The sequence below is a fragment of the Schistocerca nitens genome, chromosome 1, assembly GCF_023898315.1.
Source record: "Schistocerca nitens isolate TAMUIC-IGC-003100 chromosome 1, iqSchNite1.1, whole genome shotgun sequence".
Taxonomy (NCBI): Eukaryota; Metazoa; Arthropoda; class Insecta; order Orthoptera; family Acrididae; genus Schistocerca; species Schistocerca nitens.
Window position 1 is genome coordinate 1249755317 of NC_064614.1, and position 17090 is coordinate 1249772406.

The 17090-nt window shown below is 40.5% G+C and overlaps 1 protein-coding gene across 1 annotated transcript in view; it reads right to left on the reverse strand.

The window, feature by feature from the left end:
* LOC126239809 (probable cytochrome P450 6a13) overlaps positions 1-17090 on the reverse strand; it is a 112129-nt gene that overhangs the window by 13115 nt on the left and 81924 nt on the right. Inside the window, exons 5-6 of the mRNA XM_049947886.1 lie at positions 13118-13339; positions 138-389 (exon numbers count right to left, since the gene is read on the reverse strand). Coding sequence (XP_049803843.1) covers positions 138-389; positions 13118-13339 — 474 coding nt within the window. The remainder of the gene's footprint in view (positions 1-137; positions 390-13117; positions 13340-17090) is intronic.

Genomic DNA, 17090 nt, shown 5'->3' on the forward strand with positions numbered 1-17090 from the left:
TTTATGAGTTTTCTACGTATCTGTAGTGTGTCGTGACCGTATGTCAATGAATGGAGCTACAGTGAATTTATGAAATCGCTTCAATCATTTGTAATAGCCCTGTATTTAAAATTAGGTGCACAACGCGAAGCCCTTACCTATGCAGATACGGGGTCCCTCACCGAAAGGCAGGTAAACAAAATGATGGCGGGACGCCTTTCGCTCTTCCGTAAAGCGTTCCGGGTCAAACTTTTCCGGGTCCGGGTAGTACTTGGGGTCGTGGTGTATGGCGTAGACCGGAATGAGAAGCTTGGTCCCCTCCTCTATCTTGACATTGCTGCCTGGAATGGTGTACGCCACTGTGCAGATTCTGTCCAACTCCGTCACAGGAGGGTACTTCCGGAGTGTCTCTGTAAATAAGAAAATCATACAATTTTAAATCTTATTATTACCACTGTAACGTTCCTTGGAAAACTCACGATATTAATGAACAAGAGTTTATTTGCACCATATACGCCGCTCTGAGCAAGTTGTATATACCGTAATTATTGAACAAAATATATTACTGAATTTTGTGTAAAAGACATTTGTTATTATCGTAATATTTTTGTAGTAATATTCTCTCTGTATTTAGGATAGTAATTTTTCTATATTTATTATGTGATTGTGAAATGTGTCAGTATCTGCGATAACAGAGATGTAAAATTTAGCCAGAGGAGAATAATATTGTCAAATTACAAAGAAATGTTAATAGTCAGCAGTAGTATAAAAGAACCATGTACAGCGTATTCTTTGGTCTTCTCTGTGTAGAGCTGAATGCGAGAGGAAGCTGTGTCGAACCGATTTATGAATGGGTAGACTTCTTTTGTCTCTGTCTAGATTTAGCCGCCATTAGAGGAGGCGTTACAGATTAATGTGAGTTGAATTATTGTTGGATCTAAATATATCAGAATTTATCAAAAGTGTGTATTATTAATGTAAATTAGCTTGCCCATGTCATCTATAAAATTTCTTTAAAGAATTTTCAGCATTTTTAGCGGTGTTGCTTGGCTGTGCCGCGACCGATCGATTTGCAGCGGCGGCACATTTAAAAAATTGTTCCCCTAAAGGAAAAATCAACCAAACCCGTAAATCGGGAACAGATAAAAATTAACAGTGAATTAAGAAAATATTCTTCTTTTACAGTGATCCTGAGACTGATGAATTTTTAAACTAATTATACGTTTGTGCATTCGTAGGCGAATAGTTAATGTTAGTTAACATTGAAATTTAACAATTTTGGTTCATTCAAATAACTTAAATGTATAGCGAAGTAGGTTTGATCAGCGATAATTAAATGTCGGCTTGGCAATAATTAACCATTTTCTGCTAATAGAGATAATCTTGTGTTCCATAGCTAACGCCGGGGTAGAATTCAGTAAATATTTAACAAAAAAAAAAAAAACCACTGCATTTAGAAAATGTGTGCCAAGGCCGGATTATGTAAAGGATTTAATTCTCAACTAAATATGCTTAATCAGTTAATATGAGTTCACGTAATTCTTAAATGTACGTAATTCTTTTGAAAGTGAATTTTTTTATTACCACACGTAAATAAGAGAGAGGTTCTACAACAAAGTTCACACTTACAGAAGACAGTTAAAGAGAGAGGCAAATTAAGTAACTAAAAGCAATAATAACTATTATACTATCTTTAACGAAAATAAAAGCGATTTCGTTAAACCACCCATATGCGAAAAATAGAGAAAAAAATAATAATAATAGTTTTTGTTGTGCCAGCATAAATTCGGAAGTCACGACTTCATCCTCACAGTTCAGGTTTTTATGTAATGCAATCCGAAAATGCTGATTTGTCTTGTATATGACACCACTATAAAACAGCTCCTTAAATGTTCAACATACAAAGTTTCAAAGAATGTGACATATTGCCAATAACAACTATTTTGGCTACCGTTAAAATATGTTGTGTGTTACCTTTCTCAGAGTCAAGACATTGCATAGATCGGTTTTATTTAGATATTTAAGTAAAGGCTTAGTCAGAAAGTTACTCACGCCATTCATTCATTCGTTCAGTTCCTCAAGTTCTATTAAGATTGTGAAACCTTAAGGATGCAATACGAGTCAAATAGCAGAAACAAACACGGCAAAGTATTTATGAATTGCAGATAAGCAGTCAGTAATGACTAACGCTGATCCACATAAGTTAATGCTTCTGAAAATTATTTACGGATCTCTTCGTCAGCAGAAATTCAGATACATAAAAAAAGCTAATGTTTCACCTTTCAAATTACTGATCTGCTGCATTTATGTAATACTTCAAATTAAGCATTAATGTAATTTTACACAGAGAAATATTGTCTGTATATACGCTGGTGAAGCTAAAGGCCTGTATAATGTGACCTTTAGTGACAACTGGAATTCACATCTTGGAGTCAAAATATTATGATAAATAGCTATTATAGAAAGAGTGTGTAATAAATCTTTCACTTGAGTTCCGAACAGTGATGGATTTTCAACCCTCTGCTTGATGTCTCACGGGAAGCAACAGACTCTTGCACCAGGATTTGAAACTCCTTTCCGAGTATTAACCCTGGAGTCATAGTCTACAGTGAGAGTTATTGAATGGCTCCAGGACCGCCTGCAACTGTCAACATCTTGCCCTGCTGGTAAGATTGTTCAGTATCAGCTTCAAAAGGTTTTGAAGTAAATCAGATGCAATAATTCATCATATTTGCGATGCTGAATATTACGATAGCAGAGTCTTGATTGGTCTGCTATATAAATAACCATACTGTTACTAGTGGTTCCGAGATAGATTGTACTGCTGAAAGTATCAAGTAGCAACATTAATTATAGAAACACTACATTAGGTTATATTCACATTCACTTATAATTAAAAATGTATTCCCTTCATAATTATCAGTTGGGATCCGTCTAATTACGGATGAATGCAACGAATTTTCTCGTGTCACACTTGACGGGTTGTTATTCAAAAGACATCTCTATTGACCTGAAATATGACCATATTCGTAATTTACATTATTTCATCTTAGATATTGTACTTTCTACATTGGGGATATAAACAGTTCTGTTACTAATAAACAGTTATCTCGGTGATTTCTCTCTCTCTCTCTCTCTCTATGTGTGTGTGTGTGTGTGTGTGTGTGTGTGTGTGTGTGAGCACGTGGCTGTGTAAGCTTGTATTTCGGCCTAAAATAAATACAAATTCTGTCTCATACTCATTCGTAAAATAATTTTTAAAAAGTGAATAATAATAGTAATAATAAAAGCAGTAAGCTTGCACACACCTAATTATAGTAAAGCAAATATTATTCAAATAAATTTAAGCACACACAGACATTCACAGAACGCTGATATCATAAACACGTGTTCTATACTTGGCAATAACATTCAACAGTTGGCTACATAAATCAAAACGTAACATGAAGAAAACGGCTTTATTTCCTCTTACTGTGTTAATGATATTTTGTATGAACACGAACAGAAGAAGAGTAATAAAACCTAAACAATAAAGCGTGTAGGGAAAAACCTATGAAATCTGTAAATAGAAATTGAAACTATTATGTTGTCATAAAAAATTTCAAAATGACTGAAGTGTTTATTTATAATCTCAATGTAAAAACTGGGATATTTTGGAAATCAACCTTATGCAAACACAATTACTTTAAATTCTGAAAACAATTACTTTACTTTTATATTTCCCCAGACATGTTTCGACTCCAATGTGTCATCTTCTGGGGATTAAATTTTTATTTTCTTAAAGTACAACATCACATTTGTAATAATTTAATTACTGTAGGCCTAAGAAATACAATATTTGCAATTTGCTTCATTTTGTTTGGGCACTCACCTTAAAATTACATCGATAATTGAACTGTATTATTAAACATCTATTTTAGTGCTTGTTTTTGTCGTTTCTTTGGCAGCATGACATCTGCAAACTAGCAATGAACACTCAATGAACAGCAATGAACACTCAGCGAACTATACAAAGGTGACTCGTTACAAGAAACACAACAGATAAAAAAGAACTTCTATTTTCTTGGTTCTCTCCCCACTTCTCTTTCCATCTCTCTCTCTCTCTCTCTCTCTCTCTTCCACCCCTCTTTCTCCCTCCCTCTTCCCTCTCTCTCTATCTGTCTCTCTGTCTGTCTGTCTCTCTCTCTCTCTCTCTCTCACACACACACACACACACACACACATATTCAAAATCAGCGCCATAACACACACAAGACCAACGATGAACAAGTGAGCAACGACAATACATGACACATCTCACTGAGCGTATTGCCAGAAGTGTCGGCTCAGATCACATTTCGCCACATTTTGTGTAAGTGCATTTGAGGTGAAGTAGTGAGCGGAAATTTATGAAGAACTGATAAAAGCAATGCACTAGATAGTAGCTAATTGAGACACCAACCAGGGACACGAAACAGGACGTAAAATGTAAGTACAGAAACGTACATAACCTCTAACCCCAAAACAGCTCTCCACAAATAAGCAGTAATTTCTGTTCATGGCTAGTTTGCAGATGACATTCTGTCAAAACAGGACGAAAACGAACACACACACCCAAGCCCAAGGGAGGATTCGAGCCTCTACCGGGACCAGCCACACAATCTATAACTGCAGCGCCTGAGACCGCTCGGCTAATCCCACGCGGCTTAATATTATAGTTCAATTAGCGATGTAATTTTAAGGTGAGTGCCCAAAAAAACGAAGCAAATTGTAAATATTGTATTTCTTAGGCTTAAAGTAATTAAATTATTACAAATGTGATGTTGTACTTTACAGAAAATAAAAATTTAACCCACAGAAGATGACACATTGGTGTCGAAACATGTCTGGTGAAATATAAAAATAAACTAATTGTGTTTGTCTCAGGCTGATTTCCAAAATAACACAGTTTTTAAATCGGAAACACTGAAGAACGAGAAGAGGATCTTCAAACCTTTGTAAAATGAGAATTTCAATGTACAATGCACAATTTGTAAAACAAAATAGTGTTAACGCATATATGTACATTTTTCAGGCCACTAAATGGTTCAAATGGCTCTGAGCACCATGCGACTTTACTTCTGAGGTTATCAGTCGCCTAGAACTTAGAACTAATTAAACCTAACTAACCTAAGGACATCACACACATCCATGCCCGAGGCAGGATTCGAACCTGCGACCATAGCGGTCGCTCGGCTCCAGATTGTAGCGCCTAGAACCGCACGGCCACTCCTGCCGGCAGGCCACTAAACATACCTTAGAAATAACAGAAGCACAACACGTATGGCATGATAAACTTCATTTGAAGCGAAACTATTAGTTACGCTCCATTTAGTACTTTCATACAATCCTAATTTGATACCATTGAATGATATCTAAAATATCCTTCTTTTATTAATATACTATGCTTAATGGACAGAAAGATGAACCAATATATCACATTCCTTCTCCTTGTATTCATTTCCATTCTTGTGAGGTTATGTTTGAGTACATGAGCACAAGATGAAATAAAGACAGGAAAGCTTAGAGTTAACAATAGATAGTGGGAACAAACTGAGGCAGCACTAACCTAGGTGGGCAGATTGCTCACAGCCCATAAGAACGTACCTGCTCCATGGAGTTTGGACGAGAAACTGTCGGTACTGCGGTTCCGCCATATTGCAGTAAATGGACTGGGTGGCGAAGTGTGTGGACGTACCACACAGAGGTACACACAGAGGTAGCAGAATTTGCTGGTTAGTGACAGATTACCACTGTAGTAACGGAAACTGTAAGAGATGTGTTAACTGTGTTATTTTGAGAAAATAAATGATAAAGAGGAGACTCCGGGTCGATTGCGAGCCGTCAGTCTGCGCTCTAATTTCACGTGCAGTGCTGTTGTTCTGTGTGAAATTTTATAATGTTGTTCTTTATATGTGGAACTTGGCAATGTGTTCTCACCATTTGTGATGTGTCGGTTTCACTATGTCCATATTATACTTACAGGTGTGTTTTCTTATGGTAACAGTTTGTTGAATTGCGTATAAATAAGACTACAAAATTTTTGTCTAGGGGTTTCAGGGATTTAACGCAGACTTCTCTGTGAGTGGTGTTCAATCATATGTTTCCGCCGTTAGCTGCTGCGAATTTTAATGATTTTTGTTGATTTCTTTGCAGTCAGAGTCCTCTCTCCTGTAACTATCATTTTGCTGTGCTATAGACTAACAGACTCTTAATGAGCTACCGGTGCGAATTATTTACACTAAGAATTAGATCGAAAGGAAATGAGTGAGGCTTCCCACATTTGACGTAAGTATTTTACCCGTTCTGTTGTGATTCCTGCAACTGAAGTGCAACCGTATTTTCCCACCACTGGTGCGCAGGCAGTTATCTGCTTGGTGCTATTGGTGTGATCACTGTAAACATTTGTTGGACGAAGAGTTCGTTGTAAATAAATTTCGAGTCTAGTGAAAATAATTCATAAAAATAATTTGCTGTAGTTTTGACAGCGTTCAATTAGCTGCCCCCCCCCCCCCCAAGTTCGCATGGCAGTGTCAGGCATGTGTTATTTTGAACCCCTTTCCTGTGCGTTGCTAATTGATGAATGACTTAACAACAACTGACAATTTAAATTCATTGAGTTACATGTCGCCCAACGGTTTGTGGGTTTTCAGCAGCTGTGACCAACGAAATAGTTTGTTGATGTTTGCTTCGTTAACCTCAGACAGGTGGCCAGACATAATAACTTTGCTTACGTTGCTCATGATATCACGTAGTTCTGGGAGGACGCCCAGTGTTGCACTAATAGCATGCGAGTGGTTGTGAGGTTCCATATCTATTAGGATGAATAATTTGGTAACCAGATCGAAACCTGATTTGTCAGTTGAATGTAAATTCCTTTTTTTGCCCATTTCGAAAATAAATATGTATTTTTAAAAAACAACTCCTCTTTAATTGCCAGTATCCCTAACCAGTACTGACACATAGAGAGAATACTTGCCCCCAAACTAACTGTCGTTTTAACAAGACAGTCAAAGCGACTAGCAAAGCAAATATTAAATTCACCTTAATAACAGAAAGAGCTACCAGTACCATCGAATGTATGTGCTGCACCGTTGGTAGATTGCCATTCTTGTGTTATCTGTTGCGAACGCAACAACGCGTTGGTGAATAACACTTCCTCTGACCACATGCCTTGTGTTCCTTGTGTGTTACAGGTTGTGTCATTGACGCAGCATACCATAATCAGCAGAAGGGTCCCGTATTTGTGTCGGGAACAAACCGAGGTGGTGTTTGTGTACTGTCAAACAGATGGAAACGGCCGTGAGGCAGCACGGCTGTACCGAAACAAGCACACTCACCAACACCGACCACATCGCACAACATTTCAAGCTGTAATAATCATCTTGGGGTTGAATCTCTTTTCTTCCGTGTTTGCTTTAAGAATACTATGTTTTTGGATAGGGTGCGCCTTTAGCAAAACACAGTTTTGTATTTTAACCCAAACATGTTTCACTACAGTTGCAGCATCTTCAATGGGCTTTTATTTTCCATCTGTTAAAATAAAAAGTGTTCTTTGTTGTTTGTATACATGTAGCTATTAGTTTTTAAATCGTAATTACAGATACTTGAAAAGACACATAAATTACGAATTCATATCTTTTTACCACATGGTGTGGTTTTTCTGACGTGTTGTGTTTCTACAGTGACCGTTTAGTTGCACAGTTTGTCATCTGCAACCACTTATACCCTAAAGTAGACAAATTGTTTAACCCAAAATTACGATTTGAAAAACTGTTATTTCTGTGCCTGAAATTATTTAATTCTGTGTGTGTGTCTATTTACATAATGTTTCGGTTACATTTTCCTTTTAATCATCTTCATCACTGTCAAACACTATATACTGAGTTGCCACTGTCGCTGTAACTGTTTCACTACTTTACCAGCTGTAGGAACAAACATGGCGAGTAGTGGAACAATTGAAGGTGTAAAAACAAGATGGCTGACAGAGGAACAGTTGAAGGTGTTCCTGGCAGTTGTTCTGAATCTTTCAGAGGTGTCTGTGATTTTCTTTTCTTTTGTGTGTGTGTGTGTGTGTGTGTGTGTGTGTGTAGTGTGTGTCTGTGTGAAAAGGGAGAGAGAGAGAGAGAGAGAGAGAGAGAGAGAGAGAATGACGGTGACAGTAGGTTTAGGATTTTTTTTATGTATGTATGTCTGCGTGTGTGTGTGGGGGGGGTCGGTGGGTGGGTGGGTGGGTGGGTGTGTGAAAAGGGAGAGAGAGAGGGAGAGAGAGAGGGTGGCAGTAGGTATAGGGATTTATTTTTTTGTTTTATGTTATTTTATTTTTTCTGTGTGTGTGTGTATGTTTGTGTGGCTTTGGGGGGGTTGGATGGTGGGGTGCGGGGTGGGGGTGAGAGCTTTATTGCTTGGTCTTGTCTAATAATTCCTCGAGGGCATAGAACTGAGTGCCATTGCAAAGGGCTGTGTATTCATTTATCACTTTTTTGCCTTCCACTGTGGCTTTTTGTATCTGATAATTTTCTTCAATTATCAGCTTTGCAGGGGGGCTGTTGTTGCATTTCAGAATTTTCTAATCCATATTGACGTTTGTTGGGTTATGTTTCTTGTCCAAGAGGTGTTCAGCAAATGTGGAATGACAGCTGTTGCTTTTTAATGCTCTTCTGAGTGCTGTGTATCTGGTATTAAAGTTTCTGCTTGTCTACCCTATATAAACTGCTTTGCAGTCCTGGTATGTTAGTTGGTAAATACCAGAACAGGAAACACCCACCATGAGAAACAGGTGGTTCACTCTCACCTACAACAACAAAGCAGTCCACAAAATAGGCAAACTACTCAAAAAACAAGGGGTAAAAATAGCCTACAGGACAGACAACTCAACACAGTGAAAACTAAGGACACCCAACACAAGCACAGACAAACACAAAAAGCCACAGTGGAGGGCAACAAAGTGATAAATGAATATCCAGCTCTCTGCAGTGGTACTCTGTTCTCTGCCCTCAAGGAATTATTAGACAAAACCAACCAGTAGAGCTCTCCCCCCCCCCCTTCCCCCAAAACCATATCAGCCCCTCCCACACACAAACACACACACACATGAAATAAAGTAAAATAAAACAAAATAAAATAAATCCTTAAACCAACTGTCACCCTCACTCTCTCCCTCTCTCTGTCCCTTTTCACACACACACATTCACAAACACACACACACACACACACACACACACACACACACACACACACAAGAAAAAAATCCCAGACACCTCTGAAAGATTCAGAACAACTGCCAGGAACTCTTTCAACTGTTCCACTGTCATCCATCTTGCTTTTACACCTTCAATTGTTCCACTGCCCGTCATATTTGTTCTTACAGCTGGTAATGCAATGAAACAGTTACAGTGATAGTGACAGTGGCAACTCAATATACACTGAAGATGATTAAATGGAAAATGTAAGTGAAACATTATGTAAATAGACACTCGCAAATAGAATTAAATAATTTCACGTATAGAAATAGCAAGTTTTCAAATCGTAATTTTGGCTTAAACAATTTGTCTACTTTAAAGTATAAGTGGTTGCAGATGACAAATTGTGCAACAAAAAGGTCACTGTAGAAAAACAACACATCAGAAAAACCACACCATGTGGTAAAAAGGTATGAACTCGTAATTTATGTGTCTTTTCAAATATCTGTAATTACGATTTGAAAACTAATATCTACATGTATACAAACAACAAAGAACACTCTTTATCTTTATCAGATGGAAAATAAAAGATCACTGAAGACGCTGCAACTGCAGTGAAACATGTTTGAGTTAAAAAACAAAATTGTGTTTTGCTAAAGGCAGACCCTATCCAAAAACATTTGTATTTCAAGATCTTTTTTCGCATTTCTGTGCTCGTGGCTCCTCAGACAGACGAAGCTGCATGAAGGCGGCGGACTACAGGATATTGAGACGAACCCTAGAACAAGCCCCAGGGAAGTGGGCCACTGACATGGTGTAAGACAAAGTTGGATTATGTGTATCCTGCACGACAACTGCTACTATCCCTATCACCTGCAAAGAGAGCAAGGATTATCAGCAGCGGGTCTCCCTCCACAGAAAGGATTTTGTCGATAGCTTTTCCACCAGACCATCATAATTATGTGATTTCTATCATCAGTCCTCTTTACCGACAAAGCCACCTTTACCGTCCCTGCAGTTTGTCGGTTTTATTAATTCGAATGGCTCTGAGCACTATGGGACGTAACATCTGAGGTCATCAGTCCCCTAGAACTTAGAATTACTTAAACCTAACTAACCTAAGGACATCACACACATCCATGCCCTGGGCAGGATTCGAACCTGTGAACGTAGAGGTGGCGCGGTTACAGACTGAAGCGCCTAGAACCGCTCGGGTTTTATTAATGATCACTCTGTTTAAAGCAGGGTGGAGTGGATCACCGTGGTTGTTCAACCTGCAAGTCTGTGAATCGATGGAACAATTGAAAGGGAATTTAGGAAAAGTATTAAAAGTACAGCACGGAGGACACACTCGAATACTAAGGTTTGCAGGCGACACAGCACTCCCAGTAGATTCTAAGATAGACTTCGAAGATTCTTTGAATGCGACGGAATGCATACTTAACATGGTACGTAACTGAAAGATAAGCAGCGCAAATACGAATGTGATGGAGGGCGATGGTACGATAATAACGGATTGCTTAAGCGTTGGGGACGATACATTTGCGGAAATTGGGAAGAATTCTCTCATTTAGTGAGCAAAGCTACGATGACTGAAGCAAAGAAGAAATCAGAGATTATTTTCTTCAATAAGGTTCGTCTGGTATCTGATGCCTATGATGTAAAGCATCAAATATGAAGGCTCAAATCACATGAGATCGGAGAAAATAAGGAATCTCGGCCCTGAAACTGATGAACAGTGGTCTACAATGATAATCTCGAAGATCTGTAGCAAGGCAACCAAAGCAAACCAAGCAAAGAACGATTCACCAAGAAGTCCAGACCGGTCTCACTTATGTACCATTTGTTTAAAATTATTCAGAGAATGGTTTTCAATCGAAATTTTGATTCTGTCGGCTGGAAGATTATTAAATGACAGGTTTCATATAATTTCAGTCAAATAATGGATACATCATTTAACCCAGCACATCGAGGAAGGGTGTGAAAGGAAGCAGGTAAGAGGATTTGCTTCTATCGATCTTAGAGCTGCTTGTGATACCATAAATAACAAGAAACCAGGAAGCTGTTCACAACTAAGAACTGATACAGTTTAATCAGTCTCTGCTGCAGAACAGACGATTTATTGTCAAACTGAGGGGCAAAAAGAGCCGATGGAGAACGCAGAAGAATGGCGTTCCATAAGGAAATGTGCTGGATCTGATATTTGCAAAACATATGTTGTAACTATCAGCCATTCAACACTGTAACCCAGTTCTTCATCTACGCAGACGCCACAGCTATCGGTCATAAAGAACCGACAGTTAAAATAGTAGAGTCCAAGCTAACGCGTGCTCTCAAAGGACTTGCTATCCACTATGACGACAACCGCACCAAACCCAACCCGTATTGAACTCATATGCGGCTTCGATCTACGCACCAAGGAAGCAAGTAGAGAGCTGATGCAGTTTAAGTCACTGCATTCACCTCTGATACCTGGGGCTGAAAGTGTACCGTGCCCTAACTTATAAGCGACACCCGATAGAAGGTATGCACCAGAAACCGGTATCCTACTCAAACTGACAAACACGACGCGGGAAGTGCAGCCCAACCGCTGCTGCCCACCCGCGCTCGGTCTGTGTTCCTCTACTGTAGAGTACGCCGAGGAACTCTGCTCACGCTAACCACGTGGGCGTGTCTCTTCACGGGACAGGTTACGCAGTCACAGAAGCCTGCGCCGTACTCCAGTCAACACGATATTTCTGCTATGGGGAACAACGACTCCAGTTGTAACAAGACATGTAGCATGAGAGACTGAAAAGAAGAGACAAGAAACGAATGCGAGTAATCGATTGTTTGGGACTGTTGCTTATCCACAACGATGGAAATCGAGAAAACGTTTCCTCTTTCAGCTTCCGCAATAGCCCGTCGGTATGAGATGTGGAGAGCAAAGCCCCCTGGTGGATTGTGGACAGCAAAAGAGAAATTGCCATGAGGCTGCGGTCTCCGATACGGGACTTGGGTGGCTGTCAACAGTTTGAGAACAGGAGAGACGAGCGGAAAGGTTAATCTGAAGGTGTGGGTCGCCAGTGGCGATAAATTTTGTGTATGTGGTTCAAGACACGACTCTGAACTTTTGTTGGTTTACGGTAATCTGAGCAAGCCCTCTGACATAGTAGATTTGTTTACAGCAAATGCCCTTGCTGCGGAACCTTGGATTCGCGAAGTATGAAATTCTCTAGCTTAACATTAGACTGTAGTCTCGGTATTATGTTGTGTTTGGTGCTTTTTGGACTTGGATTTAAGTAAATAAAGGTAACATCGGATAGAACTGGAAGTCGTACTATCAGTTGCCAGGAGAAGAAGAAACTTGGAGCATTTCAAATGTGACACTAAAAGATGTAATGAAATAAGAAGCAATGGAGTTTTCCGGGATCGGTGACGAAATAAATGTATGGGAGACTGTTACCATAGGGTGGGACACATTATTATATTCCGGCACCAGGTTAACCCTGTCGCTGTGAAGACAGGAATATACAAAACAGCTTAAAGAAAACGTTTCTTGTGGCACCTAGAAAGAAATGAAAAAAAAACAGCTCAAGGTAGTAAAACATGGAGGACAGGTTCAAACTTGTGATGAGCCTGACTGAGAAATGATCTCGTATACGTTTATGGCACAGAGCTTCGGGTCATGATCTTAACTGCTGTCTATCAGTTCCGCTGCAAATGTTGTGTTCCCAAGTATGAAAGAAAAGCTCTCGTGTTTCCAGTCGGTCCCCAGAGTTTAGAAACCGCAACATTTCGACAACAGCCATCTTCACCATTTCCTGCGGAAGGGTGGGATAAGAACACTAACAACCATCTGGAGACTGTTCTCACTTGTCTCGTGTTTACAGGTGTAAACTGTAAGCTTTTCATTTTTCCATGAGTGTATTTAATGTCGGTGGTAGAATTCCCCTTACCTGCGACCACCATGTCGAGGTAGGACATCTCGTGCACCGCTTCGTACGTCACCTGCCCTCCATGTTTGCTGAGCACGCTGTCGACTTCATCCCTGAGGCGGTCCTGGATATGCGGGTTGACTGCCAGTTCGTGGATGCAGAAGCTCATTGTGGTCGACGATGTCTCGAAGCCCGCTACGAAGAAGACGAGGCACTGTGCAGCGAGTAGCTCGTCTGTGAGCTCTGCAACACGATACACCAACGTTAGTCTGTACTCTCAGTTGCTTACCTTCATAAAATAGATAACACTCCATAGAACTGAGGAACTATGGCTAAGTCTTTCTGAATACTCCTCATAGAATACTGTGATTACCAAGACAGCTAACCTTAAATGTAACAGGTCAGCAATATAGCAGGTGAGCAGCTGGAAGCAGTAAATTCAATAAATTATCTGGGAGTAGCCATTAGGAGTTATTTATAATGGAATTACCATATATAATTAATCGTCGGTAAAGCGGATGCCAGGCTGAGATTCATTGGAAGAATCCTAAGGAAATACAGTCCGAAAACAAAGGAAGTAGGTTACAGCACACTTGTTCGCCCACTGCTTGAATACTGCTGACCGATGTGGGATCCGTACCAGATAGGGTTCATAGAAGAGATAGAAAAGATCCAACGGAGAGCAGCGCGCTTCGATACAGGACCATTTAGTAATCGCGAAAGCGTTACGGAGATGGTAGATAAACTCAATTGGAATACACTGCAAAAGAGACGCTCAGAACCTCGCTACGGGCTTTTTGTTGAAGTTTCGAGAACATACCTTCACTGAAGAGTCACGCAGTAAGTTGCTCCCTCCTATGTATGTCTCGCGAAGAGACCATGAGGATAAAATCAGAGAGATTAGAGCCCACACAGAGGCATACCGACAATCTTTCTTTCCACGAACAATACGAGACTGGAATAGAAGGGAGAACCGACATAGGTACTCAAGGTACCCTCCGCCATACACCGTCAGGTGGCTTGCGGAGTATGGATGTAGATGTAGATCATTTTAATGTATCGTAAAATGGGCGGTCAGTGAGTGATGCAACATTTCTTTTTATAAATCAGGTTGGTTTTATTCAGGATTTCAACACACTATACTATTCCCCACTCTACAAAACCCTGTTTTTCAGCTTAATCTGCGTGCACAAGACGCTCCTACGCCGCCTTACTGGAAAGGCTTGTATGCCTGCACGGTATACCACTCTGCTGGTCGACGTCGGTTTTGCTGCATCAATGACCTCTTCATAATTCACGTACTGATTTACACGGAGTGGGTCCTTCATTGAGCCAAACATATGGAAGTCAAGGGCACGAGATTAAGGTCGTAGGGTGGAAAACAGTCCAATGGTTTCGTGAAATCCTCTCGGGTGAGCAGAATTGCGTTAAGCTTCGCGTTGTCATAGAAAAGGAGAAGTTTGTTTGCAAGTTTATGGCGACGTACACGCTAAACTCGTTTCTTCAGTTTACTGAGGATTTACTAAACACAGCCTTCCGAAATGCCTTCACAAAAGAAGACGATGTGAATATTCCAGAATTCGAATGGGGAAAAGCCTGCCGACATGAGTAACGCAGAAGTAAATATCCCCGGAGTAGTGAGGCAACTCTAATCACTTAATAAAAGTAAGTGTTCTGGTCGAGACTGTATACCAATTAGGTTCCTTTCGGAGTATGCTGATACATTAGCAATACATTAACAATCGTATACAACCGTTCGCTCGACGAAAGATCCGTATCCAAATACTGGAAAGTTGAACTGGTTACACCAATATTTAAGAAAGGTAGTAGGAGTAATCCACTAAATCACAGGCCCATATCGTTAACGTCGATATGCAGCAGGATTTTAGAACATATATTATGTTCGAACATTATGAATTACCTCGAAGGAAGCGGTCTATTGGCACACAGTCAACATACATCGTTCCTGTGAAACACAACTAGCTCTTTATTCACATGAAGTGCTGCGTGCTATTGACAAGGCATATCAAATCGATTCTGTATTCCTGGATTTCCGGAAGGCTTTTGACACTGCACCACACAAGCGGCTAGTAGTAAAATTGCGTGCTTATGGAAATCGTCTCAGTTATGTGACTGGATTTGCGATTTCCTGTCAGAGAGGTCACAGTTCGTAGTAACTGACGGAAATTCATCGAGTAAAACAGAAGTGATTTCAGGCGTTCCCCAAGAGTGTTATAGTCAAATTGCTGTTCCTTAACTATATACACGATAATCTGAGCAGCCTTCTTCGGTTGTTTGCAGATGACGCTGTCGTTTATCGACTAATAAAGTCATCAGAAGATCAAAACAAACAGCAAAACGATTTAGAAAAGATTTCTGAATGGTGCAAAAAGTTGCAGTTGACCCTAAATAACGAAAAGTGTGAGGTCATCCACATGAGTGCCAAAAGGAACTCGTTATACTTCGGTTAAACGAAAAATCAGTCGAATCGAAAAGCCGTGAATTCAACTAAATACCTAGGTATTACAATTACAAACAACTTAAATTGGAAAGAACACATAGAAAATGTTGTGGGGAAGGCTAACCAAAGGCTGCGTTTTATTGGCAGAACACTTAGAAAATGTCACAGACCTACTAAGCAGACTGCCTACCTCTTTAGAATACTGCTGCGCGGTGTGGGATCCTTACCAGGTAGGACTGACGGGGTACATCGAAAAAGTCCAAAGAAAGGCAGCACGAGCCGGCCGAAGTGGCCGTGCGGTTAAAGGCGCTGCAGTCTGGAACCGCAGGACCGCTACGGTCGCAGGTTCGAATCCTGCCTCGGGCATGGATGTTTGTGATGTCCTTAGGTTAGTTAGGTTTAACTAGTTCTAAGTTCTAGGGGACTAATGACCTCAGAAGTTGAGTCCCATAGTGCTCAGAGCCATTTGAACCAAAGGCAGCACGTTTTGTATTATCGCGAAATATGGGAGAGAGTGTCACAGAAATGATACAGAATTTGGGCTGTAAATCGTTAAAAGAAAGGCATTTATCGTTGCGACGGAATCTTCTTACGAAATTACAATCACCAACTTTCATCTCCGAATGCGCAAATATTTTGTTGACACCGACCTACATAGGGCGGAACGATCATCACGATAAAATAAGGGAAATCAGAGCTTGTACGGAAAGATATAGGAGTTCATTCTTTTCGCGCGTTGTACGAGATTGGAATAATAGAGAATTGTGAAGGTGGTTCGATGAACCCTCTGCCAGGCACTTAAATGAGATTTGCAGAATATCCACGTAGATGTAGATAACACAATATGCTTCCCAGGTGACGGTGGACATAAAACAGAATGACCCCTTCAGAGTCCGAGAAGACCGTCGCTGTGAGTTTCCCAGCGGAGAGTGTGGCTTTGAACTTTTTCTCCGACGGAGAAGTAGTGTAGCGCCACTCAGTGGATTGCAGTTTTGACGATCCGAATCGTAGCGCCCAAACAATTACGCACAGAAGGTCCGTCGTCTCACTTTATGGTCTTCCGTTAGGCGTGAGGAATCCAACTGGCACACACTTTCTACTACACCAAATGGTGGACGAGTGTGTCGGCACTACCAACACAGTCGTCTAGCTATACAGCGACATGTTTGATTGTGATCCGTATATCACCTCAAATGAGAGGGTCCGCACGTTCCGTCATTGCAGAAGCTACAGCTGTGTGCGGCCAGCCGACACGCGATGGATGGGACAGGTTTGTGCGACTTTGTTGCGATAATGACAGGCACCGCGTCCAACGACTAACCGCGCTTTTGATCAATTGCAGGTCTCCGCAGACATTCTGCTGGCGCTAAGAATATCTTTGATGGTCATGTTTTCGGATGAAAGGAACACAATGGAAGCTCTCGGGCTTGGAACGCAACTCCCTTACAGATGGCATTTTAAAGGCTACATATAGTGCCACCACACATCGGAACTTAATGAAACTACACTCCTGGCCATTAAAAGTGCTACACC